The sequence below is a fragment of the Echinops telfairi genome, unplaced genomic scaffold, assembly GCF_000313985.2.
Source record: "Echinops telfairi isolate 266 unplaced genomic scaffold, ASM31398v2 ScPeMD7_23;HRSCAF=83, whole genome shotgun sequence".
Classification (NCBI taxonomy): Eukaryota; Metazoa; Chordata; class Mammalia; order Afrosoricida; family Tenrecidae; genus Echinops; species Echinops telfairi.
The window spans coordinates 70980381-71004459 of record NW_022103920.1 but is presented as its reverse complement, the minus strand read 5'-3'; the positions used below and the strand labels follow the sequence as shown (position 1 = coordinate 71004459).

The 24079-nt window shown below is 39.0% G+C and overlaps 1 protein-coding gene and 1 pseudogene across 4 annotated transcripts in view; one reads left to right on the top strand and one right to left on the bottom strand.

The window, feature by feature from the left end:
- DGKB (diacylglycerol kinase beta) overlaps positions 1–24079 on the top strand; it is a 788541-nt gene that overhangs the window by 750840 nt on the left and 13622 nt on the right. For all 4 annotated transcript variants that reach the window (XM_045288861.1, XM_045288860.1, XM_045288859.1 and 1 more), the window contains 2 exons: positions 7105–7225; positions 11900–11960. In XM_045288861.1, the coding sequence (XP_045144796.1) occupies positions 7105–7225; positions 11900–11960 (182 nt within the window). The remainder of the gene's footprint in view (positions 1–7104; positions 7226–11899; positions 11961–24079) is intronic.
- LOC101657926 lies at positions 14552–15890 on the bottom strand (annotated as a pseudogene).

Below are 24079 nucleotides of genomic sequence, written 5' to 3'. Positions count from 1 at the left end.
CTCCAGGGCACACTACCCTGCGTGAAACCTACAACCCACATGCAGTCTGTGTGTATAATGTCTCCTCTTCTGTTCCCTCACATATGGCAGTCTGAAACAATTACATAATTGAAGCATATTATCGGGCATAACTGTCAAAAATGAAGAGAGGAGGCTATGAATAAATATTACCACTGATTAGCTGTGCAGTTCCTATGTTCCCTCATCTCTACATTTCAGTGTTATATTCCTACCCCCGATTACCTGTGTAACCAAATAATGCAAGGCTAGCAGTACTCAGGAAAGGTGTGTAAGAACAAAGTCAATTTGAACACTGAAAGGGACTCTTGCCATTCTTGTTGTCTTGGGCAGACTGGAGACTCTTCGGAGAATAATGTTTAAAAGTTCATAAAATAAAAGACAAAGGGAACCATTAAACTGAAATGTTCTAACATTTTTGATTTGGCGACCCATGTGCTTCTTCATTAAAACATTAACTTTGAAATAGTATGAATCAATAATTATTAAAAGTTCTGTCATCATGAGCATAATAGCATTTTGAAATATTGTGACAACCAAATATTGTAACAGATCTTTTGAGATATCTGTGGTAGTTTTCAGTGAAAAATTCACATGTATTGCTACCACAGCCATGGCATTTTTGCCCAAAATAATCATAGAAGCAAGTGCTTAATTTCAACCAGACCTTCTTGAAAATAAAGATGTTATTTTCTCCATTTAGGTTTGCAGGCTCAGTGTTAAGAAGTGTCTTCTAATACGACCCCATCCTATTTCATTGCCTTTGTGCCTTCTGATGTACATCTCATAGACGCTCTGTTTTAAATATGAAGATATCCCTCTGGCATATTCTCTTGCCGATGTTATACCCATAGAGCTGTTTGGAAAGACACCGTAGCTTTTCAGAAAGGTACTTTTCTTTTTCAAACATGCAAGGGAGTTTCAAAAGGTCCACATAAAATAAAATGAGAAGGTACTGACACTTTTCCACAAGCTTTTGAAGCCCACTCAGATACTTCATAACAAAGGTAATATCATTAGAAGAGATACACACGCATCCAGGGTCAAGATGTCAGGATTTCTCAAGGTCGCGCTGACTCCCAAGGGACTAATCAGTATTTTGTTACAATTTTGCCTTCCTATTGATCACTCTACTTTTTTTCCTCTCAAAGTCAAGAGTTACAATAACTATGGATACAAGAACTATTGTGAGTCATTTCACTTCGCTAGAGTGATTAATAACAAATTGATTGTGGCACATCTCACACTACGCGTGGGCTGCACTTAGAAGTGTGCTGAGGCTCCATGGCTCAGAACCACTGTTATAAGCATCCTATAGAATTAGTGGAAGAACAATATGTCTTTCAGCGGCCTGAAGGAATTTTGCTTTCTCTTAAACAGAGTTTGACTTTCTTTTCTATTTCTTCTTTTCTCTAAAGAACTAGATAGTATTTTTGGTTTGGGGAGCCAGAAAGTCTTTGTCACTATTACTCAACTCTTCCCTTGCTGTGCAAAAGCAATACGCATAAGCAAATTAGCTTAATTTACGCATACTGATATTTGAATTTCTTATAATTTTATGATACCCCAAAATGATTTTGACTTGATTTTTATCAACCATTTGAAATATAAAAATTATTGCTAACTTGACAGCTACATACACACAAGACCAAAGCCATACTTCACCCGTGGGCCAATTCTTAGTAGTTTGCTAATTTATGACAACTCTTACAAATAAATCAGTAGGTAGCAAGCAAAGATCAAGCTGGATGTTTATGGTATCCAATGAGGTCTGCACTTAAAATAATTTTGCTAGAATATAAATAATTATTTTATTTCTTTATATAATACTACATGTAGGAAGAATGTAAAACTATATAGATAGAAGCTATCTTTTGTATAGAATCACTCAGGACCCTAATATCTGAGACAAGCTACTGGAGGCCTTAGACATAAATTGTTATTATAAAAATATTATACGGTATCAAAAAAGTGTGAATTTTTAAGTGATTAGACATTATTTACACAATGAGGATTGGAATAGGACAAAACTTGCAATTACACTCATTCAAAAAGCCTGAAACATGCCTGCTGGAGTCACACAGATCAAGGAAGAGCGCAGAGAGCATGAACGCAGTAAATACGTGATCGCGCCAGTCACGGTTCCCAGTCACCTCACTGTTAATCTGTACAAGTCCGCCGTCTGTGCACTGTGATCTGAAAACTGGCCTATTCTTGTATAATTTCATTTTCACAGTAGTTTTGGTTTTTAATTCTATACCATAGCCTAAAGTAGTGATTTTATCAATAGAATTGCCTTGTGTTCCATAGGGATGGTGTATGTTTTCCAATAAAATAATGATTTATTTAAAGTGAACCAGAGATATAAATAAATTGTAGACGTGTGATTCTCATTCATACTGGATTGCACTTAATCATAGTCCTATTATAAGAACAATTAGTTCTCGTGACATGACCCTTGATACTTGATACTCGCCCTCAGGAAGAGATCACTAAAGATATCGGTGCTATAGCAAAGTGTGGTGAAGAAACTAGATGGTACCCCACTTTCATAAAGCATGATGTTGGGGGTCTTCAAGGCTTGTCTAAAAACAAGCATCCGTCTAAGTAGCTAAGTCCCCTAAGTCTACAAGGAAGAAGCACATCAATCTATGTGAGTCAAAGTTTGTAAATAATAAAATCTGAAAACTGACGTGGGAACAGTATTAGAGCTTAATATCCAAGTTGACCTGGTTTACAGAAGGGTAGGGATTGCAGTAAAAGTCCAAAATTTATTTGCAGAATCAACATGTGAATTAAGCCCACTGTGAATCTCCTCTGACCCAAGTCCAGGGATGTGAATGGCCTTGTTATCTGACAGAGACATTGGAAAATGGATTAGTGCAGACACAGTTAGATTACAATTTAATACTCTATCATTTGATCTGTCTTTTGATTCGTTTTAAATTTATTCCAGTTTTTAATATTTTCTGCTTTTTTAATAGAGTATTTTATGTTTTTTTTCATTGTTGCTACAGTATTGTTTGTTTGTTTGATTCTTATTTTTGTTTTGTATGCTTTTCTGTTTATCAAATCCAGGATAGGTAAATATATAGAGACAGTAACTGCATTAATAATTACCTAGGGGCATGGAAGGTGTGATTGGGCAGAAATGGGAAGATACCAGCAATTACTGCAAGAAAGAAGAAAATGTTTTAAAATTGATTGTGGTGATGATTGCACAACTCTTCTGAATATGTTTGAACAATTAAATTGCGTGATATGTGAAGTATATGACATCAAACTATTTAAAAATGAGAAAGTGTTCTGGAACCAAATTTATACAACACAAATTTAGAGGGTTTTTGTGAACAATTGTTTATGTGAACACTTAATTAGAAGGAATATGGTATATACCTTTGCCAGAATTTATAAACATTCCCCCATGCCTATGTTATTCTTTTATGAGAAGTAACATGAATGTTGGGAACTTCTGGGTCTTTTAAATCCAAAAGAGTACCTGCATAGCTCTTATTAACTGTGGGATTAAATTTAAAAGCATTTTGCAGAGAGAAAAACAAAGACAACTTAAAGGAAAGTATAAAATCAGAAGGAGGGTGGTAGACAGTAGCAATATGGTGTGGGTGGAGACAATTCTCTGTGATTCATTGAATTTAGGGCTGAAAGATTAATTCTGTTATGAAAAAGTGTTTCATTTCTTGTTCCTATCAACCTCTCTCAGGCAATTACACATCAGCAAGAAATGTCACCTATTTAGGAATTGGGCAGTTTAAACTGCATACTGCTAATGGTGGATGCCATTCCTATGCTTATTGTTGTTATTGTTTTATAAATATGGCCAGGCACACATCTGGGGTTTTAGTGCTTGCCATAGTGTAGTTCTCTGGTTGACATATATCTAAGAAATGAGTATATTAACACCCAGGCTATAGAGCCAAGCACATTTTAGTGCCGGCTACAGCTGAAAGAATATGTTTCCATTCCTTGTCCATCTGTTCTTGGCAACATAAATTTAAACTAAAAACACAAGATAAGTTTTATAAGAAAATAAGTCTAAATAGATTTGAATACAAGGATGTATATGCTCTAAGTTATTATGACTTGTTAACATTTGATTTTGTAGCGAGATGGTGGTTTTCACACAGGATAATCTCTTGTTGCAGATATACTTTAAAGTTAAAAAATATATCTGCTTTTTTTAGTTTACATAAAAATGCAAGTGTTGGTCACACACTCTATTCTAAGGTTTTATATTAAATCTGACAACGATCATGGATCTATAACACTTTGATATTTCAAAATACATTTGCCATACACTTGAACTGCTCTGAAAAACCTATCATTTAAATATCTGAACCCTTGACAAAATAGATCCATTAGTAGAGTGAAAGATTTCCCTACAAAATGGATTCAATGGAAAACACATTGTCTTATTTTTCTGAATCCACTCTATGATCAACTATTATACTCATACAATTATTTAGTACACTCTCCATTCAATACCTCCCTGCCATATTTTTCCTCTACTAAAACATTTATTGCACTTGAACATACTTAGAAATACAAGAGTAAATACTGCTAAAAAAACCCCCAAATCATCATTAAATAAATGTATCAAAACTTGAAACTATTGTTTCCCAACATGTCCTCTCACTAGCTTTATGTACTGCGCAAGATAGTATTTCCACCTCTGCAACCCTTCCCCAAAGACTTCTGAGCTCTCCCACTGACATCATGTCAAAACAAGGTTCAGCATCCTCGAGGGACTAAATTCATGTTCCTTTTAAATGTTCTTTGAGTTTGGAGAACAACCAGAAGCTGAAGGAGCTGTAAGCTGGGCTGAAGTTTCCAAAGAAAATTCTCACAGGACAGCCCTTTCTGGACACAAAGGAGCAGGAGGCTTGTCATGATGGGGAAAAAGAAAAATTCTTGGCACAATTGTTCTTGCCTTTTTCTTACCAATACAGTGTTCAGTTTTCTTCAACATTCTTTCTAATAAGGCTCCTGGATCACCCATTGTCCCTCAAGAATCTATCAAGTCACACATTTGGAAAACAAAACAAACCCACCCCAAATCCCATCACCATATATATTTCAGTAACACCCCTCCTTGAGTTTAACTGGTCTGGTAGATGCTCTACCATGTGCTATTTTGATCGGACACCTTTTGAAGGTGCCCTAATGGGACTTCAGCGTAATACTGAAATAGTGTCTGCTCGGGCTTCTACTGACCTGATAGACAAGTTTAAACACCTTTTATTTGAAATAAACCCAGATATGTATAAGCTGAAACACTAGTAGTGATACACTTTTAATCTTTTACATTACATTGAAAATCTGAATACTTTTCCATAAAAAACTCTTTTTCTTTTATTGTAGTTATTTTCTTCATAATTATATATTATGTATGCAGGTAGACATGTTGATCACAATCAAACAAAGAGTCAATATACAATTTCATTATATACTGAATATTTTGTCAGAAGTCATGAAAAATTAAATAGCCAGGGCTGTACATGCACCTGGACATCTGCCTCCAAGTCCAGAGACAGAGTCCTGTGAGTGAAACCGGTAAGAAGGTGCATTCTGGGTCTTCTGAGCAGCTTGGCTCTCTGGGAATCGACTCCCCTGAGTGCAGCCTTCTGCTCTCTGGAGAAGCAAAAAGCTTCAGGTTGGAAAGAGACTTTAGGGTTAAAACATTCTGAATCCCTTCTCCCCAAGCCAATGTAACAAAATTTTCTCTATAATTTCTAAATCTCAAAAAAATAAAAAAAATAATTTCTAAATCTCTCCTTTTCACATGGGATGATTTATCAAACATAGCACTGTACTTATGAAACAAAGTTATTAAGTTCAATTATTGGCTGTCACCTACTAGATATGTAAATATGAATACCATAAATTAGTTAATTTTTCCAGGTTTCAGCTTCTTCATCTCTAAATGGGATCTGATAATAATTATCTTAAACTGGTCTCAAGGAATAGCCAATGAGATAATATGTTCACTGCCATCCACTCAGTCTGACTCCTAGGGCCCTATAGGACAAGGTAGAACTGCCCCTATGAGTTGGCGAGACTCTAGCTTTAATAGAAGTAGAAAGCCCTGTCTTTCTCCCACAAAGCACCTAGTGGTTTCAAACCACTGACCTTTTGATTAGCAGCCCAATGCATAACCATTACACCACTATGACTTCTTAATAATATATACCAAGTAATTAGTTCAGTCACACACAGTCAAAAATATCTATTACTTCCTTTTGTCTTTTATTCAAGAATAGAATAAAACCATGATTGGTGGTGGTGGTGGTAGGTGTCATCAAGCTGGTTCAGAGTCACAGTGACCCTATGGACAGCTCCTGGACCAACTGACTCTAGGAGATCGATATTTGTACCCATTCCAAAGAAAGGTGATCTATTACAATGCTCAAGTCATGATTACACTGCAGTAATTAGCCATGCACACATGAGATCACCATGAGTCAGAACTGATTCAAGGACAACTAATGACAAAAAGCAAGCATACTCCTTAATACAAAACCTTTGAACATAGCGATATTGTTTCTAGAACTTCTACACAAAGTTACCTGTGACCGTGGACAAGTCACTCAGTGGTTTAAGTCTCCAGTCTCCCTATCTATAAAATGAAAAGCTTCAACTTAATGATCTCTAAGATTTCTTCTTCCAGTAATTTAACAAAATCATGTTTGACAGCATATCCTCATACTTTATTTATAGTGTTGAAATGTGTATCTGCTGCCAAACTGTCTGATGTATAAATGTTCCATATATACATGTGGAATAACATTAAGTTTGTTGATGTCAAAAACTACTGGTATCGTTTTTGGCACTATTTGGCTCAGAATCTATTCTTCCCATTTTGTTTTAGAATAAGCTGACAGCAAATCATTTCCCATAGAGCCTCAAGGCACAACTCAACTGAGAGTATCATTACTTTTGGTTTCCAAAAGAGAGAAGTTTTCTTTTGTAAAGTGGTTTTATTTTTTCCATCTCAATACTGTTGAATCTCATTAAGTTGTGGACATACATCTGTACAGTGTAGCCTACAAAGCATCTGTCTCCTTTCAGACCTGAGTGACCAGCTGCTGGAGGTAGTGGGCCTGGAAGGCGCCATGGAGATGGGGCAGATATACACGGGACTGAAAAGTGCTGGGCGGCGGCTGGCTCAATGTTCCTGTGTGGTCATCAGGTAGAATTTCATTTTCTCTCTAATTAAAGAAGGGATTTGACAAGACCAAAGTGAAACCAATTATAACTACTCAAGACTCCAATTGTGGTATGTGTCTTATGTGTGCCTATTTTAATGATCCATGATTAATGCTGATATGATTTTATAAGATGGTAGGTTTTTTTAAGTGGGAGGATTTTTACAAATTGTTAATTAGCCATTACCTATCATGTTCACTAGTATTCAAATTTCCCGGGTTGATTTCCCACAGTGCACAAATTCTTACATACTGATTTCATCTGCTGTAAAATGATTCACAAGGTCCCTGGCTGGTGCTTTACTACTAACCTAAAAGTCAGTGGTTCAAACCCACCCAGAAATGGTGCATTTATAAGATCTGGTGATCTACCTGCTTAAAGACTACAGCCAGGAAAACCCTGTGTGTTACCATAAACCAATAGGGTTGCTCTGAGTCAGAGGTGACGACCACAATGGGTTTTGTTGATTTGACCAAATGGGACTAAATTCATCTTAGTTTAGTGAAGTCCCAAAATATCCACTAGGCAAATTGCCCAATGAAAGCCCTGTTGTGGCAAACTGTATGGTACTGGTGTAATGAGAGAGATTCAGACCAATGAAAAAGAATCGAAAACCCAGAAATGAAATCATCAGCATACAGACGACTGATCTTTGATAAAGGCCCCAAAATTATCAAATGGGAAGCAAATACCCTCTTCAATAAGTGGCACTAGGAAAGATGGATAGCTACATGCAGAAAAATGAAGCAAGACCCTTACCTCACTCAATACACAAGCATAAACTCAAGGTGGATCACAGATCTCAGAGTAAAACCCCAAACAATTAGGGCCATCAAAGAGGGAATTGAGACAAATATAAAAACGCTGGCAAAGGGAATGCATAGGTTATCGGAAATAGGGAAGGACACAAACAGGAAGAACAAATTGACAAGTGGGTTATACTGAAGTTAAACACCTGTGTATATCGAAAGCCTTCACCAAGAGATTAATAAGAGAGACCACAGACTGGGAAAATATCATTAGCAATGACACATCAGACAAAGGCCGTATTACTAACATCTACAATACTCTAATACCCTACAGTAAGAAAAACACAAATAGCCCATTGAGGAGGTGGGCAAAAGACCTGAACAGAAGTTTCACAAGGGTGGAAATCCAAATGGCCAATAAACATATGAGAAACTGTTCTTTATCATTAGCCATAAGGGAAATGCAAATTAAAACAACTCTGAAGTACCACCTAACACTGTGAAAGCTAGCCCAATTCAAAAAGCCAGAGAGCACCAAGTGTTGGAAGGGATGTGGTGAGACAGGAACTCTTATCCACTGCTGGTGATTCTGTAGGTTTGTGCCTATGGAAATTGATTTGGTGTTATCTAAAATGGATGGAAATTGAGCAACATTATGACCCACCCTCCACTCATAAGAGTCTCAAATAACAACAGATTATGTAATTACCACAGACCAACCCTTGTCCATTTGACATTTTCACATAACTCTTTAGCTGTATATAATTTTCAAATAACAATAAAATCATCTGTGCTCCAGTGTTCATCACGAAGCAATTCACAAGAATTAGAAACAACATAAATCTCATTGACCGATGAATGAATTAAAAAACTTCTGGCATATATATACAATGGAGTACTACACATCCCTAAAAGGTGATGAACACATGAAGCACATCGCCTCATGGGAAGAGTTGGAGGAAATCATGCTAAGCAAACTAAGCCAATCACAAAAGGACAAGCGCAGCATCAGCCTTTGTGATCATGAGGTGTCCACAGGATCAGGTTTCAGGCATCAAAAGACCCAAAACAATCAATTACATCAACGCAAACAATGCAGGGTGGAGTGGCAACCCAAAGCCCATCTTTAGGTAGTTGGACATGCCCTCACAGAAGGGTCACAAGGAAGAAACCACAGCCAGGGTGCAGCATAGCACTGACGAAACACACAACATTCCTTTAGTTCTTGTGTTAGTCTGGGTAGAGAAACAAATCCACAGAAACTCATATGTATAAAAGAGAGTTTTATGTAAAGAGTAAATGTACATCAAGAAAGCATCCCATCCCAGTGCTGTCCAAGCCCACATGTCCAACATTAACCCATATGTCCGACACCAATCCACTAAGTCCTCCTCCATCTCTCAAAACACACACTATGATGCCAATTTCAGGAGGAAAGCCAAATCAGTGAGAGTGTAAGCATCTCAGGGCTGGCAGGGGCCTCCCTGTGGCTGCTCCAGCACCCAGGGCTGCATCTGGGTAGGTCCATGTGGCTTCTCCTCAGGGATAAATTGCAGGAAATGAGCCTTGCCAGCTGAAGCAGGGAACTGGCTAAGGCAGCTGCACCCTGGTCCAACCATCACAAAGCAAGAGACCCAAGAACTAGTAAGGTGAGGCTCACCGAGCCATTTATCTCTCCACCCTTCAATTAATCCCACGTGTGTTTATCTTCCAGGTTGGCACAATAAACATTAACTATCTCAGTTCTTTAATGTCCCCCACCCCCCATCATGACCTCAGTTCTACCTTACAAATCTGGCTAAAGCAGAGCAAGTCTGCTGGTACAGATAGAACTCTTGACACACAGAATCCAGGAGAGATAAGCCCCTTAGGAATAGTAATGGGAGTAGTGATACCACGAGAGTAGGAAGGTTGTGGGAGAAGGGGTGAATGTGGAGCTCATCTCAATGATTCACATATAATCCCTCCCACCACCACCCCTCCCAGGGGGACAAACAATAGAAATGTGGGTGAAGGGAGATAGCAGACAGTGTAAGATATGGAAATAATAATAATTTATATTTTATCAAGAGTTCATGAGTGTGGGAGGTGGTGGAGTAAAGGAAAAAGAGGAGCTGATACCAAGGGCTCAAGTAGAAAGGAAATGTTTTGAAAATGTTGATGGCAACATATGAACAAATGTGTTTGATACAATTGATGTGTGGATTGTTATAAGAGCTGTAAGAGCCTCCAATAAAATGATTTCTTCAAGAAGAAAACACTGTTGAGGCAGCATCACTTTAAATTATTTTGTGGATTAATCTACATTATTGTTCTTATAAAATTAGATTATATATGTGGCAAAAGTAATTCAACCATATTCAAGAGACATTTCCTAAAATTTCCTAAAATTTCATCTATACCCCAAATCATTCTAATGTTATCTTCCTATGGTATCCTTACTCAGGGCACTAACCTGAGAGGAAGTTGACAAGGAGTAATTTAAATACATATTAGTATACATATAGAGATAACTAGGAATCTAAAAGCAAAAAATTCCCTTAATTTTGCGGTATTGAAGGATGAAGGTGTTTTCTTCTGGGTAAACTAGAGAAACAAATCTATAGAAATTCATGTATATAAGAAAGAAGTTTATATACAAAAGCAGTTGAATAGTGAGAAAACGTCCCAGCCCAGACCAGTCCAAGCCCATAAATCCGATATTCGTCCATATGTCCGATACCAGTCTGTAAATTCCTCTTCAGACTCATGAAGCAAATGCAATGACACCGAATGCAGGACGACCACGGGCCAGTGGGTAGGAAGTCTTGGGTCCAGTGGCGTTGTAAGCATCTCAGCTCTGGCAGGGGTCTCTCTGTGGCTTCTCCAGCACCCAGGGCTGTATCAGGGTAGGTCCATGCGACTTCTCCTCAGGGATATTTCGCAGGAAGTGATCAAAGAGAGAGAAGTGTCTCCCCCACCAAGGTGGAAATTCCAGAGTTCCCAGAATTCCCAGGAGTAGGCCATGCCCACACAGAGGCCTTATTGGCTATATTCTGATTGACAGCCTAGACTCCACTCCTAAACTTTTAATCCTCCAATTGACAATGGATTATATCACTATCAGAGAAGACAGCCCTCTTGGCTGTAGTAATTCTGATTCTGCTGCTAATCATATGTCTGGATATATTTTTATTTTCATCCTGAGCATTTTCCTTCATTATGACATTATTGGAGGTGCTCTTCACATCGCTATGAGCAAGGTATCATTTAGGACAGCGGTTCTCAACCTGTGGGTCACGACCCCTTTGGGGGGGGTCAAACAACCCTTTCACAGGGGTCACCTAAGATCATTGGAAAACATATTTTGGATGGTCGTAGGCACTGAGGCACCACTCCTCTATCCCTCTCCTGGTGTGTCTGCCCACATGCAGATATGTCCACATAGGAGTACCCAGCGTGAAGACTGTTTCCCGTGCTGCACCATGCTTCAAGACAAAATTTCATTTATTTATCATTAGAAATAAATATTTCACAATATATAGTTACATCTTGTTTCTGTGATTAATCATTATGATTTAATTATGTTCAATGTGTAACAATGAAAATAGATCCTGCATATCAGATATTTACATTATGATTCATAACAGTAGCAAAATTACAGTTATGAAATAGCAACAAAAATAATTTTATGGTTGGGGGTTACCACAGCATGAGGAACTGTATTAAAGGGTGGCAGCATTAGGAAGGTTGAGAACCACTCTTTTAGGAGCTTCACTAATAATCAAGGTGAAGCCCCTTGCAGAATAAAAGCCTTTGGAGTCCAGCAATTATAATATTTTCATTCCTTGATTTAGCCATTGTCTGTTGTGCACAGTTTGCTATGTAGGTTATCAGTGTTATACATATAATGAAATATCTTTCTTTAGGACTAGCAAGTCATTACCCATGCAGATTGATGGGGAACCCTGGATGCAGACTCCATGCACAGTGAGTACAGAGGAATGAAAATGCTATCATCTTGCATCTATTATATATCCTATAAAATCGCAAATGTAGATCTACTTTAGTCAGCTAAATTTTAAAAATGATTCTTTAGCGTATCTCATCTTTTTTTCTTGACTGCTTAATACTTGTTACCAATTACTCCCTCCTCTCACCCTCATATACATAACATTCAGTTTTTTGGCTTTATATGCCCTTAACAATGATTTCTTTCCTTTTGAATATTTCATTGGCTTACATATCACCTGTAGGTTTCAGACGCTAACTGATGCTAGAAAAGATCTTTGCTAAATATGTTCTCTTCTAAACATTCTTTAAACTATTTCATAACACCTTATGATAACACTATTAATAGGACCTACACATAAATGTTTTCATCATTTGACTAGACATCTACTCTTTTGTAGTAATTCAAGAATATGAAGACATTCTTTTTCATAGAAAACCTTTCCTTTTATTTCATATCATAGTTGTGTTCTCCATAGTACAATTTTACTTGTTCAATTAGAGGTTTTAACCAAACCAAAATTTTCTCATCTTCTTATATACTGAAGCTTCTAACTTTTAAAATGTATGTTCATATAGACATTAAAGATGTTGGTGTCCGTGATGTGGTGATTGTAGTGGTGATGGTAGGAGTGTTTATGGTGGAAATGGTGACTGTGGTAGTGAAGGCTGATAGTGATGGTGTGGTGGTGGGGGTGATGATTATGATGGTGATAGAGGGGATGGCAGCACCGAGAGTGGTGGTGGTGATATACTGGGCTCGATATGTTTGGTGATGATGGCAATAATATCGATGGTAAAACTGACAGTGAAGCTTCTAGTTGACAGTGATGTTGGCATTTGTATTGGTGATGGTGGTGAGGATGAAAATAGTGTGAAAATGGTGGTAGTACTATTGAAGAAGGCAGTAATGACAGAGAAGATAACGGTGGTGATAGAAGCTGGTGGTGCTATAAATGGTGATGACAGTGATAGTAATTGGGACAGTGGTCTTGATGTAGGCTGGTAGTGGTGATGATGGTACTAGTCTTCTTGTATTTAATGAAAACTCACATTTCCTCAGATGTGGTCAAAACAAGTGAAAAAGACAATCAACACCATCCATGAGTACTTTTTAGAGTCTTAACAGAAAGGCCAATTGTTTGAATGCACCCTCCGTTCCATGTGAGAATGATGAGGCAGTCTGCTTCCTTAAAGATTGACAGCGTCAGAACCCAATAGTGCAATTCAACATTGCCTGTAAAGTTCCGATGAAATGGTTTGCTTTTGGTGAGAGAGAAAGGGAGTGGTAGATATAGTTTTTGTGCTGTTTTTTGAATCAAGAAACAAATGAAGAAGACTAAGGTTAAGCAGTGTGCCTAGTTTTACACGGGTACTATGTGGTAGAGTAGAAATTCAAATCCCGACAACCTAGCTCTGAAGTCTACACTCTTCATCTTGACACTCCACCAGGGCGTTCAGCATGAAAAGGCTGCATTGCGTGCTGGTAATCATCTTCTCGAGTGGGACATTTGGAAATCATTGACTGCATTTCACTTGCTTTAAATGGTCTTTATCAGCTCAAGGGAGTCCTGATGGCTTAGGAGTTTATGTCTGTTAACTTTAACGTCAGCAATTTGTAAACCACCATTACTTCTCAGGAGAAAGATGAGGCTTTCTACACCCTAAACAACTACAGTCTTGGAAAGCCACAGAGGGAGGTCTGTCCTTCCTGTGGGGTCACTATGAGTCAGAATTGAGTCAATGACCGTGAGTTTTAAAATATCTATTGGAAATTAATTCTGTTTTTTAAAAATAAATTTAGCTTGTTTCATAAGTACTCGTTGTTGAACATCTTTACTAACTTCTTTCAATTATTAACAGCACATTCATTTCCTTTATTATCATCATCTATATAATGGTTACATTGATAACAATTTCATATGATTCAAGTTTAATTCTTTTTCCTTGTAAATTCATATATCATTTATAACATCTATTGCAGACTACCTTGGGCCAAGAACTGTACTAGACTCTGGCTTGTTAATGTTTTTTTTTTTTTTTCAAATTCTGGCATGCTCCACTTTTCCTAGAACCACATGGAGTTCTGAACTTTAAATTTTGCTTTAACTGAAGAGAATATTTAGTATTCAAAGCATTGGTATGGATTAACTATAGAGTGTTCTTTCCTTTAATTGAATAACACAGTGTTTTTCTTACAGAACATAAGAATTGGTAGAATGTTAAAATCTGCTGAATTTAAATATCGTTAAGCTGATATTCAATTTATGAAAGAATTTCTCTCAATATAATTTTAGAATAAAGCAGAAGATCTGGGGTTTTTTGTTGTTGTTTTTAAGTTTTTTAGGGGTCACTGATGTTTATTTTGCAAACAAAACCACTGGGGATGTTGCCTGTTGACACCTCGGATGACACTGGGCCACTTGGTGGGAAGCTTGCAAGAAGGGCAAGGAGTTGGGATGTCACAGGATCACAAAGGTGGGCTTTCCAACAGGTGTCCAGATGGTCTGGCTTGGCCATGGGGGCAGCTCTAATGAAGCGGTGAGAATGCCAACAGGCTCGGGGGAAGGACTACCAGAGGTCTGCCTGCCCAGCTTATTTGGCGAGGGGATTTCTGAACTTCTGGCCAGCAAACTTGGCCTTGCTGCCCAGCTCCTCTTCAATTCTGAGGATCTGGTTGTACTTGGCCAGGCACTCAGATCTGCATGGTGCACCAGTCTTGATCTGTCCAGTGCAGAGTCCCACCACCAGGTCAGCAATGAAAGTATCCTCAGTCTCCCGAGAACAATGAGACACCATGATGCCCCACCCAATGGACTGGGCCAGCTTGCATGCCTGCAGAGACTCAGTCGAGGAGCTGATCTGGTTCACTTTGAGCAGGAGGCAGTTGCACGACTTCTCGCCCACGGCCTTGGCAATTCACTTCGGGTTGGTCACTGTGAGATGGTCCCCTACCACCTGGATCCCTGAACTGGCAATGAACTTGGCCCAAGCGTCCCAGTCATCCTGGTCAAAGGGGTCTTTGATAGACACCACTGGGTAGTCCGTGATGAAGGACTTGTACAGGTCTGCCAGTTGGTCAGGTGAGATGTACCCTCTGGGGTCATCAGGAGACTTGAAGTCTAGGTGGTATTTCCCAGACCTGAAGAACTCGGAGGCAGCTACGTCCATGGCAATCACCACCTTGTCGGTGTAACCAGCTTTCCCAATAGCATTCTTCAGCAGCTCCAGGGCTTCTTTGTTCTCCAAGATGTTGGGGGCAAATCCGCCTTCATCCCCAACATTGGTGGCATCCTTGCCATACTTCTCCTTGATGACGTTCTTCAGGTTGTGGTACACCTCGGCCCCAATGCGCATGGCCTCCTTGAAGTTGGCTGCCCTGACGGGGAGGATCATGAGCTCCTGCATGGCCAGCTTGTTGCCGGCGTGGGAGCCGCCGTTGATCACATTGAAAGCAGGAGCTGGCAGGACAACTTCATAATTGCCGGCCAAGTCAGCAAGGTGATGGTACAGGGGGACTCCCTTCTCAACAGCTCTGGCCTTGCACACAGTGAGGGACTTGCCCAGAATGGCATTTGCACCAAATTTTGATTTATTCTCAGTTCCATCCATCTCAATCATCAGCTTGTCGATCTGTTCCTGTTCCGTAACGTTCAGCTTCTTGCTAACCAGGGCAGGCCCAATTGTAGTATTGATGTGCTCAACAGCCTGTGAGACCCCTTTGCCCAGGTCTTATCATTGTCCCGGGGCTCCAGGGCCTCATAGATCCCAGTGGTGGCACCACTGGCACGGCAACTCTGAAGAGCCCTTTGGCCGTGGAAAGATCGACCTCAGCGGTGGGATTTCCACGGGAGTCGAAGATCTCTCTGGCGTGAATCTTGAGGATAGACATGATGGATTTCTGGCCGCTGGTTCTCATTGCCCAGGAAGGAAGTGGAGGAGGCTGCAGATACTGAGACGGGTGTTGGGTCAGCAGAGTGCGGATGCTGGGACTCCCCAGAAGCTCTCCCCACCACCTTTGGAAGCTCTGGTTTTCAAGGGAAATATATAAAATAAGGAGGCTGAGAGTGAATGGCCCTTGATTATTTAATCAATCAGTATTTTAAAAAGTAATATGACAATTATAGCAAGATAAAGGAAAAAGCAAAATCGCTTAAAAATGACTCTTCATTTCTCCTTCTTAAAATAATCAACAGAATTTAAGTACCTCTGTGTTTACAGTTTTGTGAGTTTCATAGAATGATTATTTATCCCTGAGACTATTAGCCATGTTATAAGTATCATAGAACAGATATCCAAATAATTTTAGAGCAGATGTGATTGAATCTTGTCTCTAGACTGTTATCCCTTTCTACCTTCTGCAAACATTTCTCTTGACCATATAGAAGACACTAATTCTACTAGACATATGTTCTAATAATGAGGAGGAAAAAGAAGTAAATGAGGGAGCAGGGTATGATAGGACAACCTACCATACCCTTCCCCCTCATTTACTCTTTTTTGCATGAGGTCATATTTTTGTTTGTTTCTGCACATCTAGTCCCTCTTCACCCAAACACACACACACACACACACACACACACACACACACACACACACATTTTTTGTTGGAAATAAAGGGTCGCTGGGATAGCTTTAGTGAAGATCCGTCATACAAAGTCCTAGGAAAATAAACTCAAATTAAACATAACCAAATATGGATTCATTATATGCCTCCATCATCCCCCTACACATCTTAGCTCCCCTCCACCCCCTTCAACAGTGACCTCTTGCTTCAGCCTAGACCTGCTTCTTCTCCCTACAGCATCTTGAGTTAGTGGAATCATTATGCAGCCATTGTTTCCTAAGCTAGAAACCTGAGAGTCATCCTATACTTCTCCCTAAGCCCTCAAATTCAGTTACCTTGCCCACTTATAAGATGATATATTTCTGACGTCTTTCCCTTTCCTTCCATTCCTAGGTTGTCTTACTTATGACTTATTTCATTTCTCTCCCACTTCTGGAAATAGCCACATCAGTGATTTTCCATTTCATTCTTATTCCTTTAAAAAAAAAATCGATCTGCTACATTACCACCAGAATGATCACTATAAAATATTAATCCTATCATAACATTCTTCTTTTAGTTCTTAATTCAATCATTTTATTGCTTTTTATTTGATAATATAAACACGCTTCAGGATGCTTTTTCACACAACGATGCATAGTTTCCAATGGCTACTTGCTCTGAAGTGGGCAACCGATTCCTTATATGTTGTCTGCTCTTAGTGTGGAAGCCCTCCTGAAGCACCTTCACCAGGACTCTGCTGCCATTTGCAGTACCAGTAATAGAGCTTCTAGCAACACACAAGCTACAATATGACAAACTGACAGATCAGTGATGGAAATACGCATTGGTAAATCTTCTGCAGGAGACCTCTGTAGAGTATTAAAAAGCAAGGGTGTTACTTTGAAGACTAAGATGTGCCTGACCCAAACCATGGTATTTTCCATTGCCTCATGTGCATGTGAAAGTTGGACATTGAATAAGGAAGGAAGGCTGAAGATTAGTCAATGCATTTGAATTGTGATGCCAGAGAAAAATAGGGAAAAGCTTAAAGGGCTACTTTTTCATGGATAAACCCATCTGTCTGGGAAGAAATATTAGCCAGAGTGCTCCTTAGAGGCAAGGATGGCGAGACTTCATTTTGCATACTTTGGACATTTTGTCAGAAGAGACCAGACCCTGGAGAGGGCCATTCTGAGGGCTAACTTGGAGGGAAGTGAAAAAGAGAAGGGCTTCGATGAGGTGGATTGACACAGTGGCTGCAACAGTGGGCTCAAGCATAGGAACGCTCCTGGTGCTGACGCGGTGTTTCACTCTGGTGTGCATCAGGTCGCTGTGGACGAGAACTGACACGATGACCTCGTCCTCCTATGAAATCTTTCCAAAGCAGCACCCTTTCCACCCCCAGCCCCAGCTCCCTATCTCCTTAATGCCCGAACCACAGTGCACTGCCTATAGCCATTTCTTTGTCTCATTGGTAGAGCGTGTTGGGGTCAGACACCATACTTGTGGTCGGTCACCTTTGACCTGCAGAACTTAGCACGGTGCCTCACACAAATTCGGACTGCCAATGCTGAATGCATCTTTAAATTTGTTACATTCTTAATTACTTTTTGAGGTAGTATAACATTTTACAAAATGCTTTATACTAAACCTTCTTTCACTGAACATACTGTAGCTTGGCTAGCAATCCATTCACATATTTTCATATATAAATACATGTAATGTTATTTTGAGTTCTTTTTATTCATTATGTTCTTAAGGCAAAAGTTTCAATGTATCAGAGAAGTACTTTCTCTACCTCCAAAGATTAAATCAGTCTGTTTCCTAGTAGAGTTAAAGCTACTCTCTTCTGCATTATCTATTGTATATTCATTTTAAACATCATATAGACTGCATTCTATAAACGTTGTATTATTAACAGTTATGCATTAGTTACTGTGCGTTATGAGTAATTGCCCTTATAAGGAGTAGTAATGCCAGGAGTGTGAATGCAACATCACCATTCTGGCTATTTTGTGTCTGGCAAAGGCAGAGGATTATCCTGACAATTTTCTTCCATATGGTACAGATTAGGAAGAGTACAAATTAAATCATTAATATGACCACAGTAAAACATGACAATTTATCAAAATGATCACTGAAATCTTGCTTCTGGAAAGCATGTTCCATTGCTTTCTCATGTATCCTCCTTAGAACCCCAAGCCCGTTTTCCCTTTCTCAGTTCCCAGTGTTAATAACCTCATTGTAATTCGTCACTGAACTTGTCGCCAGCCAATCCTTGCTAGACTTGTGAAGTTTGATACCTAGTATTCCTGATCTAAACACCTCCTTGTCGGGTTCTTTAAGAGCAATTGCTTCCTCCTGCCCCGGTTTCCAATGTGTGGATCATTCTAACTGGAACACAAGTTCTCTTGGCTGGCACTAGCACCTATTTAATGAGAACGCCAGTTCTTTGCCTTAGCGCTAAGTTTCGCTTTGTCTGGATCAGGAAGAACAGATCTCCCCATTGCTAGAGACACTGCGGTTATCTATGGTTCACCCTTCTTTTGGCGTTTGTGTTCATAAAGAGAATACATATAGTGTAATTTTTAAAGATAAGCTTTCAGGAAACTATAACATCTTATAATTAAATCTCATTAAATCTAAATAAGATCTCTTACATCTTATTTTATGTATTTCTTTTAATTAATAAAACTAACAATGATTTTTAAATGCAGTTTAATCTTTAACCACAAATCAATCTGTGGCCATTAAGTTACAGAATGAAATATCTTTTTTAAATAAAATATCTCATATGTTAGACAGAGTTGACTAGAGAAACAAATCCAGGAACATTCATAGATGTACTGAGAAAATTTTTATGTGGAAGAGTAAATGTATATTAAGAAAACATTCCAGTCCAGTCCAGTCCAGATCAAGTCCATATGTCTGATGGTAGTCCATACGTCTGAGACAAGTCCATAAATTCCTCTTCAGACTCATGCAGCACATACAGTGCTGTCAAATGTGGAAGATCACAAGGCAGTGAGTGAAAAGTCTTGTGGATTGAATGGCGGTGGAAGCATCTCAGTGCTGGCACAGGTCTCCACATGGCTTCTCCAGCTCACCGCTCATCTCAACAGAAGAACAGTGAAGCAGAGAAAGGTTCTCAAGGGGCTCGGCAAGTCTCTGCACATGGCTTGTCAACAGGAAGAGGAAGGCAGGGAGACAGGAAGTCCCCAGAATCCACATGAGAAGGCCACCGCCACAAGGAGGCATCATCTGGCTGTCACCTGACTGACAGGCTAGACTCCACCCCTACACTTACCCAGTTGACATGAGATCATGTAACTACCACATTATAAATTTGCGTTTTTCTGATTTCATATAGATCAAGAGTGATTAGCTTCTCATGTCACCAGATGGCTTGAAGGTAGTTAGAGAAAACAAGGTAACGATGGGTAACATTTAGTGAGTGCTGACTAGAGGTCAGTTTTTGTTCTACATGTTCTTATTTGTTATTCATTTAATCTTCACAAAACCTAAGAAGTCGATAAATTTATTGTAATTTCATTATCTTAGACCAAAATAAAAATGACAAATCAACAGCTAAAGGCACAAAAGTTAAATAACTTCCTCCAGTAAATGACATAAGCAAGCCTTTGGGCTCTAATGCCTGTCTCATTACCCTGAAGCTTTACTACCTCCCTCAGTCATTCGGCTAGATCTTACTGCATCTCTAATACTGGTAATCCATTATACCTATCATTCATAATGGAAATCCATCCTTTTTTAGGTCATTTTTATTTTGCTTCTTTACTCACTGCATTGTTTATGTTTTGCTTCCCAGTGTAAACAAATATGATGGAGCAAAGCTTCCACTGCACTGCCCCCAGAATTACCACTGAGGAGCACACCTCTGTCACCTTATTCTCTTGGCCTCAAAGACAGAGAGCTCCCAAGTTCTAACAGAATAAAGTTTCAATCTGTCCTACATAGTTATGATTCACATGGAATGTTTTCCAGAGACTTTTAGTCACATAGTTTCATTTTCTTCCTAAAATACCTGTTATGTTATGTGCTTTAGAAATTGACTCATGCAAATGGATGTCTTTGCTAAAGAAGATGAAAAATATAATCTTGAAACAATACCAGAAAGAACTAAAAGCATGTGGGTGGTTATGTAGGCATATAAATATATGGGCATGAATGCAAGGGTATATATGTTTGTACAAACAGAACTATCTATATGAATATATACATATAGATACATATGTACATGTATGTATATATATATATAAACACACAAGAAGGTTTCCAAAAGTTCATGAAAAAGTAGAATTAAAAGACAATGAAAAATTTCCAAGAACTTTTGAAGCCCTTTCATATATAATAAGCCACATTAATCTATTTCACCTGCATAAGAGGCAATTGAAAATGTCATGACTTGAGTCAGATGTATCATAATTGTCAAAGTAATATCTTTGATTTTCAATATTCTGAAGAAGTTAAACCTTCAGACATACCAAATGCCTCAGGGGACTGTCTTCCAACACTTGAAGACTTGGATTATCACATCATGGTAAACTCAGGTAATTACAATATTATTCATAAAGTATTGGTTCTACCACCGAAATGTGGTGAGAATTTAGGGGGTCTTAAAAGCTTCAAATCATCCATTTAAAATACAACTATTAGTCTCCATTCACCTGAAATATGAAGGGCAGGAGGAAACTACAGCTTCTGAGAGAAAGTAGTCTACAGCACTCATAGCTGACATAATCTACGGCCTCAATGAGTTTCAGACCAGAAGAACTAACTGGTGTCCAGCTACCATCTCTGATTCTTTTGACCAGGGATACAATATATGTAGACCTATAGACTGAGAGAGGAATAAGAAACATAACTTATTAGACTAATTAAGATGAAAGAACTCTCAGGCACTATTGCTCTGAGATAAGCATTAAACCTTAAATTTAAATGACATCTTGATGTCACATTTTAACTAAATAACACATGATTCATAAACTAAACACTATCTCCACGAAACAATGAGCTTCTTTGAATCTTTTTCTTTGTCACTGACTCTGCTTTGTCAGGAATGATGTCCTTCTCCAGGGACTTCCGCCACTGGTTGAAGCATTCCAATGGCTGTTGCAGCAATTCCTGCAGCCTTGTTTCAGGTTAAGGAATTCGGTGCAGTTTGAACTTCCTCCATCCGCACTCTGGATTCTTGCTTATATGCTGCCTCCTGAGATGGTCCCTTGTCAATATTTTTTTGGTACATTGACTCTATGTATTCTTTACATCTTCTTTTGATCCTTCCTGAAGTATTCAATATTTTGCCCACAGAATCTTTTAAGATAGAAACTTGAGGTTTGAATTTTTTTTTTCTTGAGTTCTTTAAGTTTAGGCTATGCTGAGCATGTCCTTCCCGTTTGGTTTTCTAATGCTAGGGCTTTTCGCATTTCATTCTAAAATTTAAATTTTTTTTTTCTGTAGCTGCTCTTTGAATTTCTTTTCAGCTTTTTTCTTCATTTCTTCCATTTGTCTTAGCTAATCTGTGATTAAGAGGAAGTCACAGAGTCTCTTCTGAAATGCATTTTGATATGTTCTTTCTTTCCTGTTTTTCACGACCTTTTGCTTTCTTCGTGAAAGCTGTTCTTGCCGCCCTCCCGCAGCTCAGCCAGCCTTCTGTCAGTAGTGTTCCATGTGTCAAACCTGTCCTTGAAATTCCGGTGGGAGAGACTCAGCCTTGACTGGTTCTCATTGTCTTCAGCTTCCTCCTGAACTTCCATATGAGCAATTCACGGTCTGTTCCACATCCGGCCCCTGCTCTGGTTTTAGCTGCTGACGTAGAGTTTCTCTAGAGTCCCTCCCACAGTGGCAGTCAATATGATCTCTGTGTTTTCCATCTGTAGGTGTCCATGTGTAGAGTCATCTTTTGTGTTCTCGAAAAGAGGTGTTTGCTATGAAGAGGTGGCCAGCTTTGCAGTCTCCACCTTCATTTCTGTCTCACCACATCCATATTTTCCAACAACTGTTTCTTCCTCTGTGTTTACAACTTTTTACATTCCAATTGCCAATAATTATCAATGCATCTTGATTGCATCTTTGATCAATTTCCAAATGAAGTGTTTGGTAGAATTCTTCAATTTCTTCATCACTACTTTTGTGGTCAGTGCATACATTTAGATAATAGTTGTATGGATTTGATATCCTCGAAGGTAGATAGATATACTTATATCACAGACTGCACTGTAGTTCATGATGGATTTTGCAATGTCCTTTTTGACAAGGAATGCCACACCTCTCCTCTTGATTTTGCTATTCCTAGCATAATACATTGTATGGTTTTCCGATTCAGAATGGCCAATGCCAGTTCATTTCAGCTCACTAATGCCCAAAATGTCCATCTTTATATGTGCTATTCATTTGTGATCACTTCCAATTTTCCTAGATTCATACTTCACACATTCCAGGTCCTGATTATTAGCAGACTGTTTGCTGCTGTTGCTCCTTACCTCGAGTCATACCCTCTCAGCAAATGAAGATCCTAAAGGCTCCACTCGCACATGCTTTACTCAACTCACATCTTCATGGTCCCTTCCAATCCAGGAAATCAACTTCTTCTCAGGCACATGTCAAGTGCCCATATTCTGAAAGCCCCTGCCCTTCCATTCAGTAGGCTTTCAACGGGTTGCGACATGTTTCCAAGTTATGCATCAGAGTGTGAGCAGCACCATCCTCTGACGTGGAGAGCCGAATCCTTTGTTGTGCACTCTTATTCTGGAAGCTCCGCTGACACCTGTTCACTTTGGGTGATCACGCTGGCATTTGAAACACCAGTGACATAGCTTCCAGCATCACAGCAACATGCAAGTCAACACAATACAACAAACTGACAGATAAAGTGTGAATCACCCAAGGCCCTTTCATTATATGTGTGTGTGTAAATATATACTTATTGTAAAATAAATATATACAATATACAAATCTATATATGACATTGGGACCCTATAAGACAGTATAGAACTGCCCCATAGGGCTTCTAAGGCTGTAAGTCTTTACAGAACAATCATTATGAACACAGACTGCCAGCCACATCTTCCCCTCAGAGTATTTGCAATCTTGATCTGCAGCTGAGTGATCAACCATTGTGCCAAAACAGCTCTATGTTTTTCTTATTTTTCATTATGTAGACGGTTTTTCCTATAATCCTGAAGCATGCAAGAGAAAAAAAGTTAATCCCATGTGTGTTAGACAGGGTTCTCTAGAGAAACAAAACCAGATTGCTAATAATTTTATAAAGATAGATATATAACACAAGAAATGAACAGTTAAATTATATACAGATAGATATATAATACAAGAAATGAAGAGTTAAATTATAAAGCAGTATAAGTGGCTCAGTGCAACTCACTCCCATGAGAGAGTTGTGAGACACTGGCAGTCCTTTAAGTCTTGAAGGCCACCAGGTAGTCCTCTGTAGAGAGAGCTAGGCTATCCCAGCACAGGCAGCAAACAGCCAGGCAGGTCAGCAACCATCAGCCAGGTCACCAACTGTCAG